Below are 22,428 nucleotides of genomic sequence, written 5' to 3'. Positions count from 1 at the left end.
TTAAGGAGATTGTGCTATCAATATCCTACACTAGCCCCTATGGAGTGTAAAGTATAAAAATTAGTGCCCTGTTTTTAAATGGAGACAACCATAATGCAAAACTTTCATGCTTCCATAATAGTGCATGGAAGAGGACTACTAATTGGCAAAACTATCTGCCTAACAAGTGTTGCTAACCTTCAGGAAGAATATTTACACTCAGAAACATCACTGAAATGGTAGTGTCTAGCTTGTCAATTCTTGCTTGGAAGGAGGGTATATAATAAAATGATGACTATTTACTCTACTCATCCTAACTAAAAGAAAAACAAGAGAGTTCAATGTTCTGATAGCTGAATTAGGTACTGATTTCTGCACTTCTAGTTTGACACATTTTTCCAGTACTCATGCAAAATGATGTGAGACAATAATCTTCATTTAAAGTTTTTCACTGGAAAATTGTCTCACCTTCCTTTTTTTCCAGACTGGAAGCACCCTCTGTTCCACTTGAATTAACAACTGAAGAGAGTTCAGAAAAACTACCAGATAAATTGTCAAGACTACTGGCTGCAGAGAGGGTGGATGGGCTGGAGGGAACTGATGACAGAGCATCTGATGCAGCTCCTGTGCTTCTCAGACCATTGATGACTTGTGGTTTATAACAACATGGCAAGGCAGAAGGCGGCATGGCTGCCGTCAAAAGAGCACTAACGTCGTCTGCCTAGGGGTCAAAACAGAAAAATCATAGACATGACGGACAGTCATCCCTTACTTTTAAAATATGAAGTCACTAAAATACACTAGAAATGGACAAAGACTTTTAAAAAAGGCTAGTTCATACCATTTTAAAAAAAGAAGGCAAACAAGTCAACATTCTTGGAAAACAAACATGCTCTGGAAAAATCAAGATAAATTTGTCAAACATCGCTCATCATGAATTAAAATCTTCACTTTTACTACTACTAAAGTGTATGGAGAATAACACAAAAAAAGATCATGAAAAGGTTGATTTGATTGTATTGTACTGCATCAATGCAACCTCTTCAACCTATACTTAGTTTAACCAAAATGAATGACAATGTAACATGTTCAGAAAATGTTCAATGCAATGTTATCATGTTTGTCTCCAGAAGCAACGCAATTTTTTAGGTAAAGAACATTCTTTTCTAGAGAAAGTCTATTTGGCTGGTCAAATGTCCTCATATCTGGAAGCATAATAATTTCAATTTTAAAAAATTGATATTTATTTCATTTTCAAAATTCAATGAAAACATTAAGTTGCTGATCATTACCTCTTATCAGATAAGAGATTTACAGTCTATTTGTTAGTGATTATGTTACAATGGCTACTCCTTTTTCTCCTCTGAGTTCCTATGGCTCAAGTAGTCCATGCCACCCAATTTATCATTTAGTTAATACAGATAGCAATTTGCGTTTAAGAAGGTTGTTTGGAATTTAGAACTTGTTTTCCTACAGAAGCATTCAAAGATCTTCAGTTGCCCACAGAAACGGATTTAATCCCTAATTTGGCTATATATAGTATTAAAACTACTATAGTTGTCATTATTTCCAGGGGAAAATGTACCCCAAATACCATCAAGATTTTCTAATCCCTGCCCTAAATGGGGAAGGGACTTCACCAGGGTAATTGGGAATTGGGAAGAAAGGCAAACAACATGAGCTTTGGGAGCTCTTCTTGGGATAGATGAAAGAAGCTCCACTACTGAAAAACGGAGCAGGAAATTCCTTACAACTGTGGTGGTAGGTAAGGGATGGGAAAAGGAAGTAAAGACAGAAGGGAAATTTACATGAAGAAGTATGGCCAAGAAGGAAGAGAAAGGAGTGGGACTCATTTTACATGTGTTTTGTCTTGTCTTCACAAATACACAGTAAACTGTGAGCTCTTTGAGAGCAGAGACCTACTTTTTCTATATTTTAAGAAAGAGTGTGGCATAATGCCAGACACAGAGTAACTATTCAACAAAAACTTATCTGATTGAATATACCTACTAGTTTTTTTAACCATTTAAAAAAAATTTTATTTTTTCCCCTAATTACACTATTACACCCTAATTACAGTTTTTAACATTTTTTTTAAAGTTTTGATTTCCAAATTCTATCCTCCCCTTTCCCCTCCAAGTCAGTAATTTGATACAGGTAATACATGTGCAATCATGAAAAACATTTCCACATTTGTCATTTTGTGCAAGAAGATGCGAATTAAAAACAAAAAAAAGTGGAAAATAGTATGCTTCAGTCATACATAACTAGTTTTTATCAATTAATTTTTAATATCCAGAAAATAAAAACTTAAGACTGAGTTGATACTCAGATTTAGCCCATGTCACTTTAGGGCAGAATCCTGAACTAGGGGTAAAACGATCTCTCTTAAAGCCCTTATTACAACAGTCACTAGCTGTGTGAAAGTAATTTAATTTCTCTGAGTCTCAGTTTCAAAAGAGATACTATAATTATATGACCTCCTTCAGGTTTGCTGCAGAGAAAATGCTTTCTAATCCTCAAAGCATTCTGTAAACATAAATTATCTTAGAAATCCAGCTGATGTCAGGAATAAAAAGAATCCATGACTTACAGTAACCAGGTCCAATGGGGTTTGTCCTTCCTGGTTTTTCAGTGTAGGGTCAGCTCCATGCGCCAACAACAAGGCACAAAGTTGGGTTCTTCCCTTCTGGGCTGCTTCGTGCAGAGGGGTGAAAGCCCATTTATCCGTAGCATTTACACAAGCATTATACTTGATAAGTAATGCTGCTACGTCAACATGCTGTTAATGGAAATGTATATGGCATTTGAGATATCAGTTTCTCCTTTCACAGTAGTTTCTTAAGGAAGAAAATACAATTATATGCCATCTTTATTTCTTAAATGTACTCTGGAAATTTTAAAAAGGAACGTACTCTTTTTTAACACTCTAAGTATTTAGTTAACATCACAATAAATTTTGGTAACCTGAGGGTAACCAGCTAAAAGAATTACATTGCTTTAATCATTTTCTAATTTTGTGCAAGGACAGCTGTTGAATATGAGAGATATCAGTTGAGACTAATTATTCATACTATTCTACTGAAGGAGTTCAATATAATTTGAATTTAAGAACTCAAGAGTTGTATACATTAGTACTCTGTTATAGCCATGTCTCCAATGATCTCTATAGATTCTCTGAGCTATTGTAGCAAGGTAGGATAAGATAATGCCAAGGTAGACCTGGGAAAAAAAAAAGTTTACCAGCAGGCTACTATACTACCATGCTTACTTTAAAGTTCCCAAAGATTTTTTTAGGTGTCAAAGGACAGCTTACCCCATATGATGCTGCATTATGTAATGGAATTAGACCACCTTTGTCCTGGGCATTCACATCAGCTCCATGTTGCAACAGGTATTCTGCAACTTCTAAATTGTTGTAACCAGCTGATATAGAAAAATAAGGGGGAAAAAGTTACATAAAAAAAATCAAATGTAGTTACACTTCAATTTACAAAGCAGATATATAAATGAAAAAGTATGTGTAAAAAGATTTCATACTGAAAATACCATTCTGTAGCGTGCCAGAAATTGCTAACAGCCAAAAATATTTGAGAAGACAGAAAACATATTTCATTGCAAAAATATGAGAGCATTGAAAACAAGACAAAACAAAACAAAACACAAAACCCCAAACTTCCTTATAACACTTCATTAGCTTTATCTTACAGGCAACCTTCTAGACTTCTTTAACATAGTTTAAACCACATATTTAGAGATGGAAAGGACCTCAGAAGTCATCTACTCCAACACTCTCATTTTTACAGATGAGAACATAGATCCAGAGATGTTTAGTAATTTGTCCATGGTCATACAGGTCCTATGACCCCAAATCTATTGCACTACTCTGTTGGCAAAGCTATAGTGAAAATATAATACTGTATACATGTACCAGTAAGGATATGCGGTTAAAAAAACAGATTTGGAATAGAAAAGCTTTAAGTGGATTAATGTATCTCCTGTGAGACTTACGTCCTCCCCTGCTCTTGACAGGATCATAGGGAAGAAAACCTAAATTATCAATGTTCACAAGAACTGTTAGCTTCTACTTTCTAGGAGGCCTATTTCAATAGGAATCTATTTTCTTCCCTTCTTTTTTCCCCATTGGTGAAAACCTATCCACTTTATACATGAAGCTTTATCTGTTATTGCCCAACTCCTAGTACCTTTCCTCCCCAAATTGCCTTGTAATTTGTATATATTTATACAAAGTGTCTCTCCCAACCAAATGTAAGCTCCTTGAAGGCAGGAATCATTTCATTTACATCTCTGTAACTCCAGTGCTTAGCACACTCTAGATATTTAATAAATACTTGGTTGATTGATTTATGAAAGAAAGATAGGCGACTCAAGCAACATGGTGACTTGGAAGATTCAAACACCATGGAAAATGGAAGTTACTATTTCAGTGTGGAAACAATCTAATCTATTAAACGTTCACTCGAAGATGTACAATATTAACATCGGGTTGATTTATACAACTATCCTTCCATATCCCTGAGTTCCTGAAGGCTACACCAGTGGAACACAAGCTTTGGCAGGTCCTATCAGACTAAAAAGACTTTTAGGATAGGCCCAGTGGTGGATTGTCTTCTATTCAAGTCTAAGTATGGAGAGGCTTGTCAACAGGTTGACTGAAGAATGATAAATTTTTCAGCTATAACAAGAGCTTAAAGGCTTTCTTACTATTATTCATGCACAACATTCCACCCCTCCCAACTATTTTTGCATAGGCTGTCTCCCTATCTGAAATGGAATCTTCCCTCACCTTTGCTTCTCAGAATCCCTGGTTTTCTTTAAAGCTCATCTTAAGGGCCACCTATATGAGGGTTTTTCTGATTCCCTCAGGGTGTCATATTTCTCCCTACCAAATTGCCTTTTTTTTAGGATATACATTTATTTGTACACTATCGTATTCCTTGATACAATGTGAGCTCCCTGAGGGAAGGGATGGTTTAATTTTTGTCTTTGTAACCCGTGTTCCTGACATAGAGTAGGCACTTAATAAACTCTTGCTGATTGCTGAAGATCATCTAGTAAGTTATAGACCGGTTAAGACTTGAATAAGCAAGGACTACTCCATGCTACAGAAATTACAGACCTATGAAGTAACTAAGTATATAAATATGTAAATAGCACATCCAGACAACTCTAAGGCTAAAAGCCTTAGAAAAACTTCTTAATATTTTAAGGTCACGAAGAGGCAATAATTTATCCCAAAAGATCCTTACCTGTCACCATAATGACTCTGGGAAATCTTATTCACTTACCTGCTAAATGTAATGGGGTTGAATGTCGGCCCTGAGTATCCCGGCAATTTACATTATCAGGTGAGGATAACTTCTTTACTCGAGCTAAGCAGCCCTTCTTGGCTGCATCTAACAAAGCTGCATCTCCCCTAAGCAGATCCTGGATATCTGTATCTCCATCCTTAACAAGGTCCAAAGGAGTATTTCCATCTCGGTTTTTCTTTGTAGGGTCTGCTCCATGCTAAGCACATGAAAATCAGAATTTTCAAATTCAAAATCGTGATTTTGTCAGTAGAAAAATCAATGTAATTACACCAAAGAAAAGTATCTTGCTTGTCCTCTGAATGTTTACTTTAAAGGCTGATTTTATTTTTACTGTTTATTTATATTTTACTGTTTTATTTTTACTATGAAAAAACAAGAAACCAAATCAAATCTGCAGATTATTTTTGAAGACAATGATTGATATCTGTGAACACATGCTGCAAACTACCATTTGTTGTTCATTAAGAATCACATAAGAATTTGATGTTATATTTTGGATGCAAGCTTAATGCCAGTTACAGACTGGCTGAGAATTATCACGGGTTATTCCACACAAAGAAAATTGCAGATTTGTGAAGTAACTAAGTATATAAATATGTTAATAGTACTTCTAGACAATTCTAAGGCTACAAGTCTTAGGAAAAAAATTTAAATAGCTACAGTGAGCCACTAACTCCATGCGTGAATAAAGCTAAATTATAAATTGATTCTTTAGCTATTCTGAGGTTGAAGAAGAAATGTGGATAGGCTGATTTAGGATGACTGACTGTATTAGCTTCTTAAAAATGATAACCAGAGAACTCATCCCAGAAGGTGCAGTAGAAAACACACTGGATTTGGAGTCAAAATAACTGAACTTCAGATTCTAACTGTTCTCCTTACTACCATGGTGACCTCAAGCAAGCCCCTTAAACCCTGGTCTTCAGTTTCTTCATTTATAACATGAGAAGATTGGAGAAAAGGACCTCTCATGTTCCCTTCTGGCTCTGAATCCTATGAGTACTTCAAAGGATGAACTATTCTGTGTGATTCCACAATTAATGATTCAGAGGAAGTAAAAATGTCTTATAGAATTATAGGACTTAGAGATGGAAGAAGTATTAGAGATCATTTAGTCCAATGATTCCCAACACTTTTGACTATGAACATCATTTGATTAAAAAACTATCACAAAAAGATTCAGTAGTATCAGACCTTAAACTACATTATAAGGTAAGGGCACTGTTGAAGTGTAAAATAGATTATTTTGATTATTTTAAATTAAAATTTTCTTGTATAAATAAAACCTAAGCAGCCAAGAATAGAAGGAATGCAGAAAATTGGGGGAAAAAAACTTTCATAGACAATCTCTCAGACAGAATGTGATTGGGTTGGAATATTGCTGTGGTGTAGGAAATGATAAGCTGGTTGGTTTAGAAAAACATGGAAATTCTTGGACTTATGAAGAAGATGCTACCCACCTTCAAAGAAACAGATGACAAATAGAAATAAGCATAGCATGGTCTTATATATATATGAGTGTATAGATGTATGTATGTGTATGTTTATATATATTTATATACATGTTTGTATATGGAGTGTATGTGTGTGTGTATATATATATGTATGTATGTATGTATGTATGTATGTATGTATGGAGAGAGAGAGATCTGCACTTAATTGTAGCCTTCTTTGGGAGGTGGAGAGGGGAAAAAAAAGTAAAAAGTAGGCAGCAGAGAACAAAAGAAAACCTACAAGGAAGAAAAGAAAGTTTTGAAAACAATGTGAAGAATTTATTATATAGGTTTTCTTGAAATGGAAATTTATTGTTTTATATTGAACCCTCTCTTATGTTCTGCTGTGTACATGGTAATGTTTTTTTTCTTTTCTTATTTTGTATTTAAGTTTAAAATAAACTTTAAAACTTGTAATAACCCATAATTCTATATTATTTCAATGCTTGTAAAGCTTTTCTCCCATAAGAACTCTGTGAGAAAGTTAGTTAAAATATCATTCCCATTTTACAGAAAAAGAAATTGAGTTTGAGATGTTAAAATGTCCAACATCACATAGTCAACAAGGAATAGTCTGTGGATTTAAACTCGGTATGGGAAATTTGAAATAGTAAGTCTCCCTAGACAGAATTAGATAATGAAATGGCTCTTTTTCTTAGGCAGTTTAAGTTTATTATTGCTATTGGAAATATCATAGGCTTGTAAGATCATGAAAGGGAAGAGAAGGAGGAAAAGAAAAAGCATTTATATAGTACCTACTATGTGGCAAGCACTGTGCTAAACACTTTTACAAATATTATCTCATGTAATCCTCACAACCACCCTGAGAGGTAGGTGCTATTATTATCCCCATTTTACACTGAGGAAACTAAGGCAATCAATCAATGGTTAAGTGACTTGCCTACAGTCACACAGCTACTAAGTGTATAAGGTTAAATTTGAACTCAGGTCTCCTCAATTCCAGGTCCAGCTCTCTATCCACTTTGACACAGGAACTCTGGGATTATTTAGCCTAATGTCCTTGTTTGACAAATGAGAAAAAAGGGGACCAGAATAGTGAAGTGCCTTATCCAAAGTCATATCATATCATTAAACATGGTTCATAAATTACATGCATTATATACAATTTAAATGCTTGACTATACCTGTAGAAGAAGTTTACAAATCTCATATTTGCCTTTTGCTGCAGCTTCATGTAAAGGTGTGAATTTCCACAAATCAGCTACATTAACCACTGCTCCATGTTTAACAAGCAATTCTGCAACTTCATAATGTCCATAAGAACATGCATTGTGCAAAGGCACGAGGCCACTGGAAAAAATTAAACAGTCAGGGTAACAGATGGTTTGTTTTCAAGGTTTTTTCCCCAAGTAATTTGTTTAGAAAGTTACTGACATAAAGTTAGGTACAGACAGCACTAAATTTCACAGCAACCTTAATTCTGTGATTAGTATTAAAACAAAGTATTAGATGTCTATCCTCATAGAGGAAAAATATTTCTAACATAAAACCGAAATAAAGCAATGTTACCTATCTTACTTTCCTTTACTATTCCAAATTCTCATGAAAAAATTTCTACTACATTGAAGGGATAAAAAAGAAAATCAGGTCATACTAAATGCTCTTTATTTACCCTTTATCTTTAGCATGCACATCAGCTCCATGCTGCAGCAGGTATTCGACCACAGATACTCTGTTGTATCCCGCTGCAAAATGAAGTGGCGTAGACTGCCGCCCTTCAATGTCTCGGCAGTTGACGCTCTGGGCAGTGCATAGTTTCTGTAAGATTACCAAGAATGTTAGTTAGCACATTTTCTGAGGAAAATAAGCAGTGATTTTCCTTGCTGCTTCATTGATCTGTGAAATATTCAACTAAGTTTATGATGACTCTGCTTTGTTCTTACTTTTATCATTATTTCCCCTTCAGTACTAAAAAGCTTTTATCAAAACCCTTACCTTCAAATACTAGAATTTATTAAAGCTGATACATTACAGAATTATGAGTATTTTATGTAAATAATCTAATGAAGACATATGACATTTCCTATGATATTTCAAAAATAATTTACAATTTATTTTTTTAAAAAGATATTATAAGCATATGGCATGCCAGTATAGTGGGAAGAGAACTGATCTAGGAGTCAGAAGACCTCAGTTCAAGTTCTGCCCCAGAAACAAAGAGACTGTATGACCCTGGGCAAGTTACCTAACATCACTGTGCCCTCAGGCCACTCTCCAAGATTAAGCTGCAGAGAAGATGCTCACTTGCACCAGGAGAGGAAGTTTTTTTTTTTTTCCACTAGGAGCTCCCTATACCAATTAAATCACAGGTTCAATATTTAACCCTAACTAACCCCTATACATACATACTATAAATATATTTGTTATTATTCCTATGGCTCCTCATTGTTCCCCCATTCGAAAAGTATACTCCTTGTGAGTAGGGATTATTTATAGTTATATCCCCAGTGTCTAATACATAGCAGATACAATAAATGTTTATTGATTGATTGCTGCATATGGACAACAGAACAGGCCTAGAATTAAAAAGGACTGGCTTGACTGCATTTGGTAACCTGGAAAAGTGCTACACAAATCCTCCAGACCAATCAGAACTGGTATAAAAGATAACATGCAGGAAATGCATCATCAGAAAAGAAAGTGGGCTGGTTGTGTAGCGAAGTCTAATGGATAACTGTCTTACGACCTAAAGGAGGTCCTCCAGAACACTGGATAGCTGTTCTATGGGGAAACTGAAAGAAGAACATGGAATAGAATCCTGTAGGTGGACAGCATGTACAAGGGCTAGAACTTGAACACTTGGAGGGAGTACACAGTTCAATGAGACCTCTCCTGGAAGGCTGACAAACTGGAACTTGTTCAGGGAAGCTGGGGACCTTCTCCCATGAACATCAACTGAAAGAACTGGGGGAAATTTAGTCTGAAGTGAAAACTATGGTGGGCTAGGGTAGCTGACTTTATGTTCTCATGGAAGTTGTAAGAGAGAAAGACTGAGGCTCAGTGTATGGAGAAAAAACTCCTCAATAAAAAAAGCTGTCCCAAAGTGGATGCCTCAGGAGGAAGTGGGTTTCCCATTAATGAAAGTATTTCTTTCTTTTTCTTTTTTTGGTGAGGCAATTGGAGTTAAGTGACCTGACCACGGTCAAACAGTTAGTATCATGTGTCTGAGACCAGATTTGAACTCAGGTCCTCCTGACTCCAGGGCCATTGCCCTAACCACTGCACCATCTAGCTGCCCCTAATGAATGTATTTCTAAGTGGAAATAACCACAGTTAAGGATATTGTAGACAGGATACTTACTTAGGTTCAGGATGGATTAGAGAATCTAGGATCCTTTCCAATAGATTCTGTAAATATTCTCCTGAGGACTGACTCAACATACTCAAACCACACCAATGAATACCCAAATACCACTTTAGACAAAACATTTGGTTAAAAACCTCCAGAGTTTGCTATACATTTAATTAATAGTAGTAGTCAAAGTAGGAAAGGAGTAGAAAATATGGGATCTAGTTGGACCTTGTTCGGGGGAAAATATTTATTAAAACTTTAAAGGTCTGCTTATGTATACTGATATAAATGTCAGATTAAGGGTAAATCTTTTTCTTATATTACTCAAAAACCCTTACTTGTGGAAGAGATGGGACACGTAGACATATACTAGCAAAGAACAGAAGGGGACTTAAAGATCTATTTAAGAATGTTTCTTCTTTTTTGAAGTAATAAAACAAATCATATTCTTTGGAGGGAAAATCATATATTCTGAACCATAAATTTAATAAACATATGAAGAAAAACAAGTTTATATCTTACTTTTACAGTTTCTACATCTCCAGCCTTTGCAGCTTCCAGCAACTGTCTATCTGCATCTGAATTACTCAATGGCAGCCCCTCTAAAAAAGAAGAAAAAAATACTTAATTCCTATGTGGAACATAAGAAGTATTGATCAGTCTCTTTGTTTGGGTCCTTTTTTCTTTTTTGCCTTTTTCCTAGTCTTTCTTCCAGCATGTAAGGTTAGAGGGGACTTCGCCAGATGAAAATGTCAACAGTATTATTTTAAATCCCCTATGTGCCTAGATATAATATGGTTATGTGAGAATAAGTGATCATATGTAATTCAAACATCAAATAACCACAGATTATATGGTAAATGGAGGCCTATATTATATTATCATTACAAATAATTTGAAATCTCATTAAAAAGTGAGACTAGTATTGTCAAGTATGACTTCTTTCGTTCCTTCCCTACAAACAATACTGTGTTGTCCCTACCCCACAAAACTTTGGCAGTTGAGTAAGTTTCATATATAATACATGGTTAAGTTAAATGGGTCATTCTAAGCCATCTCACAGTTTAAAAATCAGTCAATCCACAATTATATATTATGCAACCTCCCCACATTTATTTAGATATTATGCAAGGGGAATTAGGTGAAGGACAGACCACTGGTTCTTTTCGTACTGAAGATGTAAGGGTCTGGCATTTAGGTTAACTGCACCATAGGGTGCAGTATATCACCGGAGTATATCAATAGCAGGGTGTGACTGAGAAGAACGTGTTCACCTTCTTTTAACAAGCTATTTCAAATGAACAATGGGGATACAGCCGAAATACTGGCAGGGCTCCCTAGCAGTAACAAAGAGCCGGGAATAGTACAATGCATTTCTAAAAGGATAAGAAACTCTCTCTGTAAACTACATACCATGTGAACTAAACCAAAGCCACTACATTTGTTCCTTGTAAGCAGATCCTAAAAATGTGGAGGGTAGTATTTTCCTGCTTCTTATCATTTATTTATTTATTTTGATTTATCATTTATTTATTTTGATTTATCAATAATCATTTCCATATACTTTTGAGTTTAAAATTTTTCTCCCCCTTCCTCCCCACTACCCTCCCCAAGACGGGCGCACACTCTGATATAGGCTATACATTTACATTCCTATTAAACATTTTCACATTAGTGATGTTGTAAGTAAAAATTAAAACCAATAGGAGGAACCACCAGAAAGAGGAAACAAAACTCAACAGAAAAGAAAAAAAATAGCAATTCAACTTCCATAGTTCTTTCTTTGGATGTGGATAGCATTTGCCATTACGAGGCCTCTGGAGATGTCTTAGATCCTTGTATTGCTGGGAAGAGTTAAGTTTATCACTATTAGTCATCACACAACGTGGCTGGTATTGTGTAGTGTTCTCTTGGTTCTGCTCACTTCACTCAGCATCAGACCATACAAGTCTTTCCAGGTTTTTCTGAAGTCAGCCTGTTCATCATTTCTTATAGCACAATAGTATTCCATTACATTCATATACCACAACTTGCTCAGCCATTCCCCAACTGATGGGCATCCCCTCAATTTCCAATTCTTTGCCACCACAAAAAGAGCTGCTATGAATATTTTTGTACATGTGGGTCCTTTTCTATTTTGTATGATCTCTTTGGGATGTAGCCCTTAGAAGTGCTACTGCTGGGTCAAAGGGTATGCACATTTTTATAGCTCTTTCAGTACAGTTCCAAATTGCTCTCCAAAATGGCTGGATCATTTCACAACTCCACCAACAATGCATTAGTGTTCCAATTTTCCCACATCTTCTCCAACATTTATTATTTTCCTATTTTGTCATGTTGGCCAATCTGACAGGTGTGATGTGGTACCTCAGAGTTGTTTTGATTTGCATTTCTCTAGTGATTTAGAGCATTTTTTCCTATGTTCTGCTTCTTATCTTAAATCCCCTTAGGAAACCTTTAAAAATTCAAGGCAGTGGGATGAAATCTTGCCCTACCTGACTACTTTTCTGTCTGATGTTCTAGGTGAATAAATACTTGATCTAACTATTTAAGTAATAGTTAATATGAATCTATTTGGTAGTCAAATATTTACTGAATGTTTACTAAATGGCAAGGCATTGTGCTAGGTGTTATACTGCATATACAAGTATATACAACAGATATAAAATAGAGTAAAGAAAGACCTGCCATTGTTTAGATTACCATAATATTTATCAAAACTGCTACTCTACTAAGAGATCCTAATAAGCTTTAAGATGTGAATTAAAAATAGAACCTAAGAAGAAATATATTGATCTGGTTAGAAAAGAAATGGAAAACAAATTCAGGAATTGTCTTTTTTGTATACTTCTATGTTTAACAGCTAAAAGACACATAGACTCACTTAAAAGACTTGATATGCTTTCTAAAGGTCATATGATAAAAATATTTCATACCCTGAAGAAGTTGCTGTACATTTTCATTTCCCATTTGTAAAGCTGTGAAGCCTTGAAGAGATACAATCGAAGGATCACATCCATAGCTCAAGAGAAGTCGGCATGTCTGCAAATGACCACAGTGTGCAGCTCTATGGAGTGAAGTCTGACCAAGGTTATCTAAAGCATTAACCTTAAAAAAAGCAGAAGAAATTCCACTGAGACTGCAGAGTGATATTAAAAACCAAGAAACATAAGCTAATTTATTTATTAATAATTAATTCCAAACTGCTTCTTTAGACAGCAGTCTTACATAACCTTTAGTCACAGCAATTTTAAAATTAATCTACCGTAAGATTTCTTCAATGTACAAATGTTAACTATAAATATCAAAATAGTACTCTAGTTAGCATTAAGATTTTTTCTTTAACAAAAATATTTTAAGCTCCCAATGGTACTGTCTAATTATGTAAAGTAACATTACTAACTATATGATTTGTATTTTTGGGAGGAGATGACTATGTAAAAGAAATAAATAATTAAAGCTCATGAATGAGCTGAGGTCACTGGGACATTTTGAGAAGTCAGTCAACTACTTTATGTAATAGGGTGGTCAACTTGTTGGTCACAACAAGCATGTCTCAATGATCTTCAAATCAGACTACAACACAGGTTGCTTTTATTTCCACTGGAAACTGAAAAGGAAATGGATAAACCAAAGTTTCTGGGAACTGTAAGCTCAACCCAGGGCAATTATTACAGCTCTTTAAATAATATTCAAATACCAAATTTCCACTAAATCATTCCCAAATGAAAACTTGAATTGACTACCCTTTCAGTCTGTGTCTTCCACCAATTTTAAGCATCAATGTTGATACTTTAGTAAGCCAAGTACTTTAAAAGTGACTACAAAAAAAAAAAATGGGACAAGATGAAATAAATATAACTTCATTTAATCAATTACAGCAGAAGAAATTTAGATTAGAATTAGTAAGTACTTTTACAAAATAATTTGTGGAACTTTGGAAAGCATGGCAGAGAAGAATAAAGCATTTCTTTGGGAATATTTTAATACTACAGCAGGCAGATTTTGAGGGAAGATTTTAATACATCCCTGTTTGGGAACAGAGGGAAGTTCTAGATAGTGGTATTCTAATGTGACGTAATATCTGTAAACAGTACAATGTAATTTATTTTTTACCAATTATTATTTTAAACAGATATTGGGACATAAATGATTATTTTAGGTCTTAAAAGGACAAGAATATAATCATCTATACACCACATGTCTATAAAAACAAAGTTTCCTCCAAATGGCTAGTTAATTTAAAGTTACTAATAATACTCCCACTGCAACCATGTTCCTACTTTTTCATATAATTTAGGCCTCCACACCTCCCCTCTTAGACTACTATAACAATCTTCTTAAGCACTGTGGGATAGTGAAAAAAAATACTGGAAATGGCACCAGGCGAAGCCAGCTCAAAGTCCCACCTCTAACCTTTTAATGGCTTCTTCTAAGGCTCAGCTCAAGTGCCCCCTGCTCATAAGGTCTTGTTTGAGGCTCCCTGTTGTCTGAACTCTCCTTCCACCCCTGAAATGACTTTGTGCTAATTTATCTGTGTATATGTTGTATTCCTCCAATGCAAATGTAAGTTCCTTGGAAGTAGGGACTATGGTTTCCTTGCATTTTCAGCACGGAGCACAGCACCCAGCATGTAGAAGGTCCCTCAATAAATGCTTTTTGAAATCAATTTGATTGAAAGAGATACCTTTGCTTCATGCTTCACCACTACTTCGACAACATCATTATGAGCTTTTTCAGATGCCACATGCAGAGGAGTCAAGAATCTTTAGAGAAAAAATAAAAAATCAGTGAATGCAGCACTTGCCAGAAAACCTCATTTAACTTATTTCAGAAAACAGACTTACTCTTTTGTTTTTTCATTGATGTTTGCTCCTTTTCTTAGTAACAGTTCACAGACTTGTTTTCTCTTGGGATATGGAGATGCAGCAGCACAGTGCTAAGAAATTTAAATTGCGACATAATCAAAGATCATAATTAACTACATTATTACTTAAAAATATGTATTTTTAATCAATGTTAAAAGAGTTCTTTGCTCTACTGTGTTCACTATCTGACTTAATACTGCCTCGAAATTTCACTCTTCAACCTCTATTTGATAGAATGAATAAAGATAACAGTTCTTTAAAAAAAACACATTAAAAAATTATTCTAGGTTAACTTTAGCTACTTGATATTCTGGCCTGCTTTTCCTATTTCCTTCCTATCTGGGGAGAATTATGATAGAAATTGCTAACACATATGGATATGGCTAAAATGAGGAGTATGTCAAACACCCCTTTTCAGATTGTTACACTATATTGGATATAAAAAGGCAAAAGAAACAAAAAACTTTCTCCCAAGTTTGGGATGCCTCTCATCATAATTGCTTTTATAGGAGGTAAGCTTTGTAGAACTTATATTCCTGGCTCATTCTAACAGTGGCTGCAGACTGGGAATCTCAGAACAGGTGTCTGGCTAGTCACATCCTAGATGGTGCTAGAAATAGCCTGTCCTTTGGGGTTGGAAGCCAAAAGAAAGAAAGGGGTGATGGGAATATAGGCTTTCTGTCAGTTAAAGGTTTTTGTAGCTATAAAACCTCAAGTTTTTATAAGGGGAAATTTTAAGTCAATTTATATACTGGGCATCATGACTTGTACCCTGAAATAGATGGTACTCACCTTGGTCTAAATCTTAGAAACAAATGATTTCATGGAATTTTAACGCAAGTTAATGTGTAACTCCAATTAATAACAAAGAAGTATGAAAAAGAACTTTACAAATGACTTAAGGTACACTCTTGTAAAACATGGCCAAGAGAGGAAATTTTTTTCTTTTTCTTTTGGAGAGAAAATTTCTAACAAAATGACAATACATTGAACATTAATGAAAAACAGCTAACGTTAAATGTATAAAGCTTTAAAAGGCTGGCTTTGGAGCCAACGAAAGCCATACCGCATTATGCTTAATTTAGTTTTTTAAATCACTGTTCTTTAAAAAAACAAAACAAAACAAACAAACCAAAAACACATATCTGAATTATTACCAATGCTGTTTCATGAGTTTGGGGATGCTTGAAATTCACTATCTCTAGAGAGAGATGTTTTTTGATTCGAGCAACATCAGCTTCTCTTGCAGCCTGCAGCAATGAATGTCCTTTGAATTCATCTAGAAGAAAACCATGTGAGTTTGAAACAAAACTATGGAAACATTGTGTTGTGGTTTTTTTTTTTAGTCAAGGTATATATGTATTATTTTCTTCAAAATCACTTTCTATGCCATAACAAACACCTGGAAGAAGGTTCCAAGAATATCCCAAATCCAAGAAAATAGAAGACTAATAATTGTCTCATGAATACCCTCTTTTTTCATGGGCCAGTTTAGTTCCAATCTAGCTCTATGTAAAGCTTTCTGCTTTCAGCAGGCTTCAAAACATGCTCAGTTCAGAGAATAATCTGGACAAAACTCTCTAAAACATTTTTAATTAAAGAAAGAGAATATATCAATAATGTCTGACCTTTTCACTAACAAGTATAGAAAAAAGGAGAAAAGACCTTTGTACTTTTTAATCAGTAGGTAACTTTTGTAGAAACCAGTCAACTTGTTCAGGAATGAACAAAATTGACAGCGTGTAAGTTGGACTTGACTTCTTTATTAACAGGTGAAGTATTCACTTTCTAGTATTCACGTATGGGTGAAGAGAGCAAGGTTTACCAGCAGCTGTCAGTTTTGCTAGTTCCTATGGGAGCAAAGAAGGGCTTTGACAATTTGAATTTCCCCCAGAAGCCACCAGCTGATTAAAAAGTAGCATTTTCTCAAGGTTCACCATAATTCTACTTCCATATTGTAAAATTTCAGCTTGGTAAATTTTAACTTGTGAAATCACTATCCTCTATTATTTCCAGAGCCTTAGGGGATATGTGAACATTCCAAACATACTATCTAATTTATCACCTATATGTACTTAAAGGTGAACATATACCTCAGTGATGAGCAATGGAAAATGAGACTTCAGAACCATTTTTACTACCACAGAAATGTTAAACAATACTATAAAAGTAGTTCATAGAATGATGAAGATTTAGAGTTGGAAGAGACTTTAGAGATCTAGTCCAATTCTCTCATTTTACAGATAAGGAAACTGAGGCCCAGAGAGTTTAAATGACTTGCCAAAGGTCATAAAGGTATTAAGAAGCGGAGTCAGGATTCAAACCTAAGTCCTCTGGCTCCAATTTTATATTCAGAATAAAATAACTCAGAAGTCTTATTTAAAACAAATTGAGGAAATTGTTTTAATCACAAAAATCTCATCAACATAAATACGTGATTCATAAAGCTCATTTGAAAATAAAGTTAATATATTTAAATATTTTCATAAACTGAGTAAGAGAAGCATATTACCTTCAAAATATTTTAGTTTTTTGTTTAAAGGAGATGTTCCCGAGTTGGTTTTTTTTTTTTTTGCTCCCAAGTTTTAACAGGTGCTATTCTGAGAGGGAAAAACTCTACATGCCTATGGTAAAAGAAAATGTTCTATATACACTAAACATATTTTAGGAGTGAACAACTTTAGCAAAACCACAAGCACTCTAGTTTAACATTCATCAATATATACTCACAAGCTAATCTTTCTTTTAGTTGAGGTGTGGGAGCCAAATCAATGGCACTTTTATTGTGACAATTTAGCAAAGTTGGATCTGCACCATAGCTTAACAGGAGAGAACACACTTCAACTCTATTCTTAGATGCTGCTTCATGTAGAGGTGTGAACTGCCACAAATCCATTGCATTCACACAAGCACCATGCTAGAAGTAAAGCACATATTTAACATTTAGTTTTAAACAGAAGTTATGGTTATTAGTATTGTAAAATATTTTTATATACAGGTTGTTAACAATTTAAATGGGCTATTTCAAAGAACTTTCAAGTTGACTATTTGAAACCGGAAACACCTTTTCCATAAAAATGTCATTATATTGGTTCCCATTAACCTATAAATGCTTACTTCACTCAGAAAATAGCTTACATGTGTGTATATGTATGTGTGTGTGGTATTTAAAATCAGCAAATCTCAGAAGTCGGAAAAAACCTTAAGAGGTCATCCAATCCAACCTTCCACCTAACAGAGTACTGCCATCCACAGCATTCCTACATAAAGCAATTCTATTGACTTGATATTCTGCTTACCTATCTTCATGAGGTTATTCTGTTAGCTGTAGTTATAAGAAAGTTACTTATATTAAGTGAAATCTGCCTCCTTTTAAATTTCCATTCATCGTTTCTTTTGTTCTTTCGAGCAAAAAGATCCAGTCTACTTCCTTTTCAGTGTGAGAGCCCTTGAAATTATTTTGAAGACAGATAACATGTCTCCCCTAAGTTTTCTATTCTCTAGGCTATATGCCCCATAATATCAATACCTTCAACCATTCCTCATGACATCATCTGAATGCCCCCCTTTTGATAGGTCTCAATAAATCACTTAAATAAATGGGGATCTTAAATATGGCTGAGGAGGTGAGGGAAGGGACTAAAGTAATTAAGTGAGAGGAAGGGTATGCAAGAATCCAGGCAGGGAAGAGATATATGGAAACCATGAGGCGAGCCTTTTAACCTTCAAAAGATGGGAACAATTACTCGGATGCCCTCCACAGTTTTTACACCCTCTGGCAAATACAATCAAAGGATTTAGAATTGGAAAAATTCTTAGTGATCACATAATTCAACTCCTTGACTTTATAGATGAAACTGACAGCCTGAGAAGTTATGTAACTTGCCCAAGACCACAAAGGCGGGCAGTAGCAAAGCCAAGATTTGAATCTAGATCTTAACTCTCAACTAATGCTCTGGCCATTTTTCCACAGCTGTTCTACATGTAGGATAATTGTAAGTTGTGGACTACTTTTAGTTCACAATAGTCTGGATAATTAAGGAAATAAAAACAAAAGTACACTTTTGAAAATATCAAACAAAATTTGTCAGTGATTATTAAAAACACAGTCACTGATTTTCTTAATGGTTAGGGACTTCAGTAAGGATTGTCTTTTAAATATTATGTTTTGGGGAAGCTAGGTGGCACAGTAGATAGAGCACCAGCCCTAGAGTCAGGAGGACCTGAGTTCAAGACCTCAGACACTTGATACTTACTAGTTGTGTGACCCTGGGCAAGTCACTTAATCCCATTGACTAGCCCCTCCTCCCCCCAAATAAATATTATGTTTCAGAAGTTCTGAAACTTGAACTACTGTCACAAATTATGCAACCATTTAATTTGCTGATCACATGATGGCAATTTTGTCTTTGTATTAAATTATAAAGTTTATATATAATATGTATGTGTGTATGTATATACATGTATACATATGTGAGTATAATAAATTATAAACCTGAAAATTAAGAGTATGGTCAGATAGTGTATACACATATAGGAATGAATTTGGGTAGCTCTTCTCTGTCTCATATCAAGTTACTATCTTAAATGTAATTATACAAAGTTTTACAAATTGTGACTATAGGACAAGCAGTGGGACACAATGGATAGTCTCAGAGATAGGAAGACCTGGGTTTAAGTCCTGCCTGTGACATACTGTCTGTGAATCATTTAACCTCTCAGTGATTTAGGCAACTTTTCTAAGACACGGGCCTGCGCACACAAAATACAAGAAACAAGTTTTAGAGAGATACAAAGGTACTAACCTTCACCAGAAGTTCTGTTACTTCATAATGACCATAGGAACAGGCATTGTGTAGTGGCACCAGATCTCTAAGATTTGAGAAATATCTGTTGTTACATATGCCCTGTTTCACACATTTATGTTAACCTCATATATTTTCATATTATATTTTATCCTAAGTACCATCTGTGGAAAATTGCAGAAGCAAGACTATTTTTTAATAACTAGAAACACTCAAAACCAATTCATTTTGAAAGAGGGTTTACATAAAATAAGTGTCAAATCTACTTTAACTTAGCTAAATAGCATAATTAAAAGAATAAACTTATTAAAATATTTAAAAACCCATTCAGGCTTTTCTTTGATGGCCTGAAAAAATAAAACAATTTTCTTTCTTGATATAAATTTCCTTATTCTGATTAGCTTAAACCATAGCTAATGATTTTGAATGGCTCCAAATGGTCCTCTCTGCTTGGGCAGGGTCTATTTGGCTATAGTGGTAGGCCCTCACCTACTGCTTCCTGACCTGAATTAATAAAATTTCACGCCTATCATTAAAGAGGAAGGTTTCAAACACTAGACCCATCAAATTTATGTGAAATACTGTTAGGTGAAGAGAGACTTAACTGCTACAGTTCAGGATAGGGTAGGATTGCTTTTTATCTCCTATCAACAATGGGAATACATAAGAAGACTTGCAGAAAATACACAGGAGGCTGCAAGAAGAGCCTAGAAAAATAGATTACGAAATTCTAAGCCCATTTCTACCAAAAAAGGTTAACATATGTAAAAAGCACTTTACAAATCTTAAAGCATTATGTAAATGCTAATAATAATTGTTAGTATTCCTTCTACCATTGCTATCACCTCCTTGGCTGAGGAACAAAGTACAACAGGTTTCTGTGGAATATATAAGAAAGTAAGAGATATCTAGAAGTCAAGCATAAAAGGCTAACATTCAATAACTCAAAGGTATTTTCTTATCCCTCTGTATCTGCTGGCTCTATTTCCTCTTTCATTTCCTAATGCTGGCATTCCCAAAAGTTTGGTCCTTGTACTGGCACTCAAGGCTTTGTATAACCTGACTCTAATCTATCTCTTACATTTTATTTTGTACCACTTCAGTGCTAATTCTGTTCTAACCAAGATATGAAACTCACAGTTCTCCTAACATTTCTGTCTCTTAACCTTTGCTTATGCTATTTTTCTCTCAAGAAATACTGTCACCTTCCCCTTGTTGCTGTTCTAAGACCTACTCCTCCTCAAAGTCAAGCTCAAAATTCAACTATTAGTTTTTAGTGACTACTGATTGATTTGAACTATGGCACATCTGCTTATACTACTCACTTGGCTCTAAGCATATGCCATCTTATCCTGGTTATGTACCTTTTAACTTATACAGCCTAACTCCTGAACTAGATTATAAGCTGCTTAAGGGGAAAACACCTTATTTTATCTCACTGTATATCTACCACACACAATGCCTTGTATATAGTAGACAACTTTTCATATTAAAAAAAATCTTAATTATGTTATAAACACTAAAAAATAAATTTATGAAATGTTTCATTCATGGAACAAGCTCAAAAAACAAATAAACTGCAGCTAGCTTTCAATTTCATTAATGTTGAAATTTAATATTAAAATCACAAACTGAAAAACTAAAAACAGCCTAGTGTAACAATGGGTGAATAGCTAAACTTTATGTTCAATACGATGGAATCCTATAATGTAATTAAGAATAAAGACACAAAATATTATAAGAAGAAAGCTGAACCAGAAGATCAGTATGTACATCCTTGTTCAAAGAAAAACAAATATAACATTACAGTGTAGAAGTACATACAGGCAATGTAAGGCTCAGAAGGAGGGAATAACCAAAAAAGCATTATAGATATCAAGATACTGAAGTTCATTTTTAGAAGTACAAATAGTTGCAATTGGTTTTATTTTTAAAAATCACGATTTAAAAAATATTCTCTATATAAAACATTTAAAATGTTTTCATTCTTATAACGTAGCAAATTAAAACAATCTTACCCTTTGTCTTTAGCATGTACATCAGCTCCATGTTGTAGTAACAGCTGCACAATTTTAACTCTGTTGTATCCTGCTGCTAAATGTAATGGAGTTGACTGAAATAGTAAATTAGATTAATTATTATTAATCTATCAAAATAGTAACATTGGGTAAACCAGGCACATCATAGTAAAGTGTAAGGAATTAAATATCAATAAAGACAAAGCAGCAGAGCTTCCACAACTGGAGTTAAGTTAAATAAGATATACGAAAGCCACAAGTTAAGATACAAAGTCAAAGGTAAACAATACTCGAAAAGTCCAATCAAGTAAATAGTTCTATCAAGTCAGTTTTAAAAATTAGGTTTTTAGGGGCAGCTAGGTGGCGCAGTAGATAGAGCACCGACCCTGAAGTCAGGAGGACCTGAGTTCAAATCCGAACTCAGACCAAACACTTGTCATGTACTAGCTGTGTGACCCTGGGCAAGTCACTTAACCCCAACTGCCTAAAAACAAACAAACAAAAAAAATAAAATAAAATAAAATTAGGTTTTAAAAAGTCTGTTAGAAATACTATAGACACTAAATAAGTTTGCTATTAACTTGTCTGTTAATGTAAAGTAGATAAGTGAATGTCAAAT

At 34.6% G+C, this 22,428-nt stretch overlaps 1 protein-coding gene across 1 annotated transcript in view; it reads right to left on the bottom strand.

The window, feature by feature from the left end:
* Positions 1-22,428, bottom strand: part of TNKS2 (tankyrase 2) — a 61,679-nt gene that overhangs the window by 16,835 nt on the left and 22,416 nt on the right. Inside the window, exons 6-19 of the mRNA XM_027839819.1 lie at positions 21,810-21,904; positions 19,792-19,858; positions 17,717-17,903; positions 16,144-16,265; positions 14,966-15,057; positions 14,806-14,884; positions 13,055-13,226; positions 10,641-10,720; positions 8,439-8,584; positions 7,951-8,116; positions 5,289-5,508; positions 3,296-3,405; positions 2,573-2,761; positions 448-700 (exon numbers count right to left, since the gene is read on the bottom strand). Coding sequence (XP_027695620.1) covers positions 448-700; positions 2,573-2,761; positions 3,296-3,405; positions 5,289-5,508; positions 7,951-8,116; positions 8,439-8,584; positions 10,641-10,720; positions 13,055-13,226; positions 14,806-14,884; positions 14,966-15,057; positions 16,144-16,265; positions 17,717-17,903; positions 19,792-19,858; positions 21,810-21,904 — 1,978 coding nt within the window. The remainder of the gene's footprint in view (positions 1-447; positions 701-2,572; positions 2,762-3,295; positions 3,406-5,288; positions 5,509-7,950; positions 8,117-8,438; positions 8,585-10,640; positions 10,721-13,054; positions 13,227-14,805; positions 14,885-14,965; positions 15,058-16,143; positions 16,266-17,716; positions 17,904-19,791; positions 19,859-21,809; positions 21,905-22,428) is intronic.

Source organism: Vombatus ursinus, unplaced genomic scaffold (assembly GCF_900497805.2).
Source record: "Vombatus ursinus unplaced genomic scaffold, bare-nosed wombat genome assembly UNPS02014833.1, whole genome shotgun sequence".
Taxonomy (NCBI): Eukaryota; Metazoa; Chordata; class Mammalia; order Diprotodontia; family Vombatidae; genus Vombatus; species Vombatus ursinus.
Note: the sequence above shows the minus strand (reverse complement) of the source record. Positions and strands in the feature narration are given on the sequence as shown.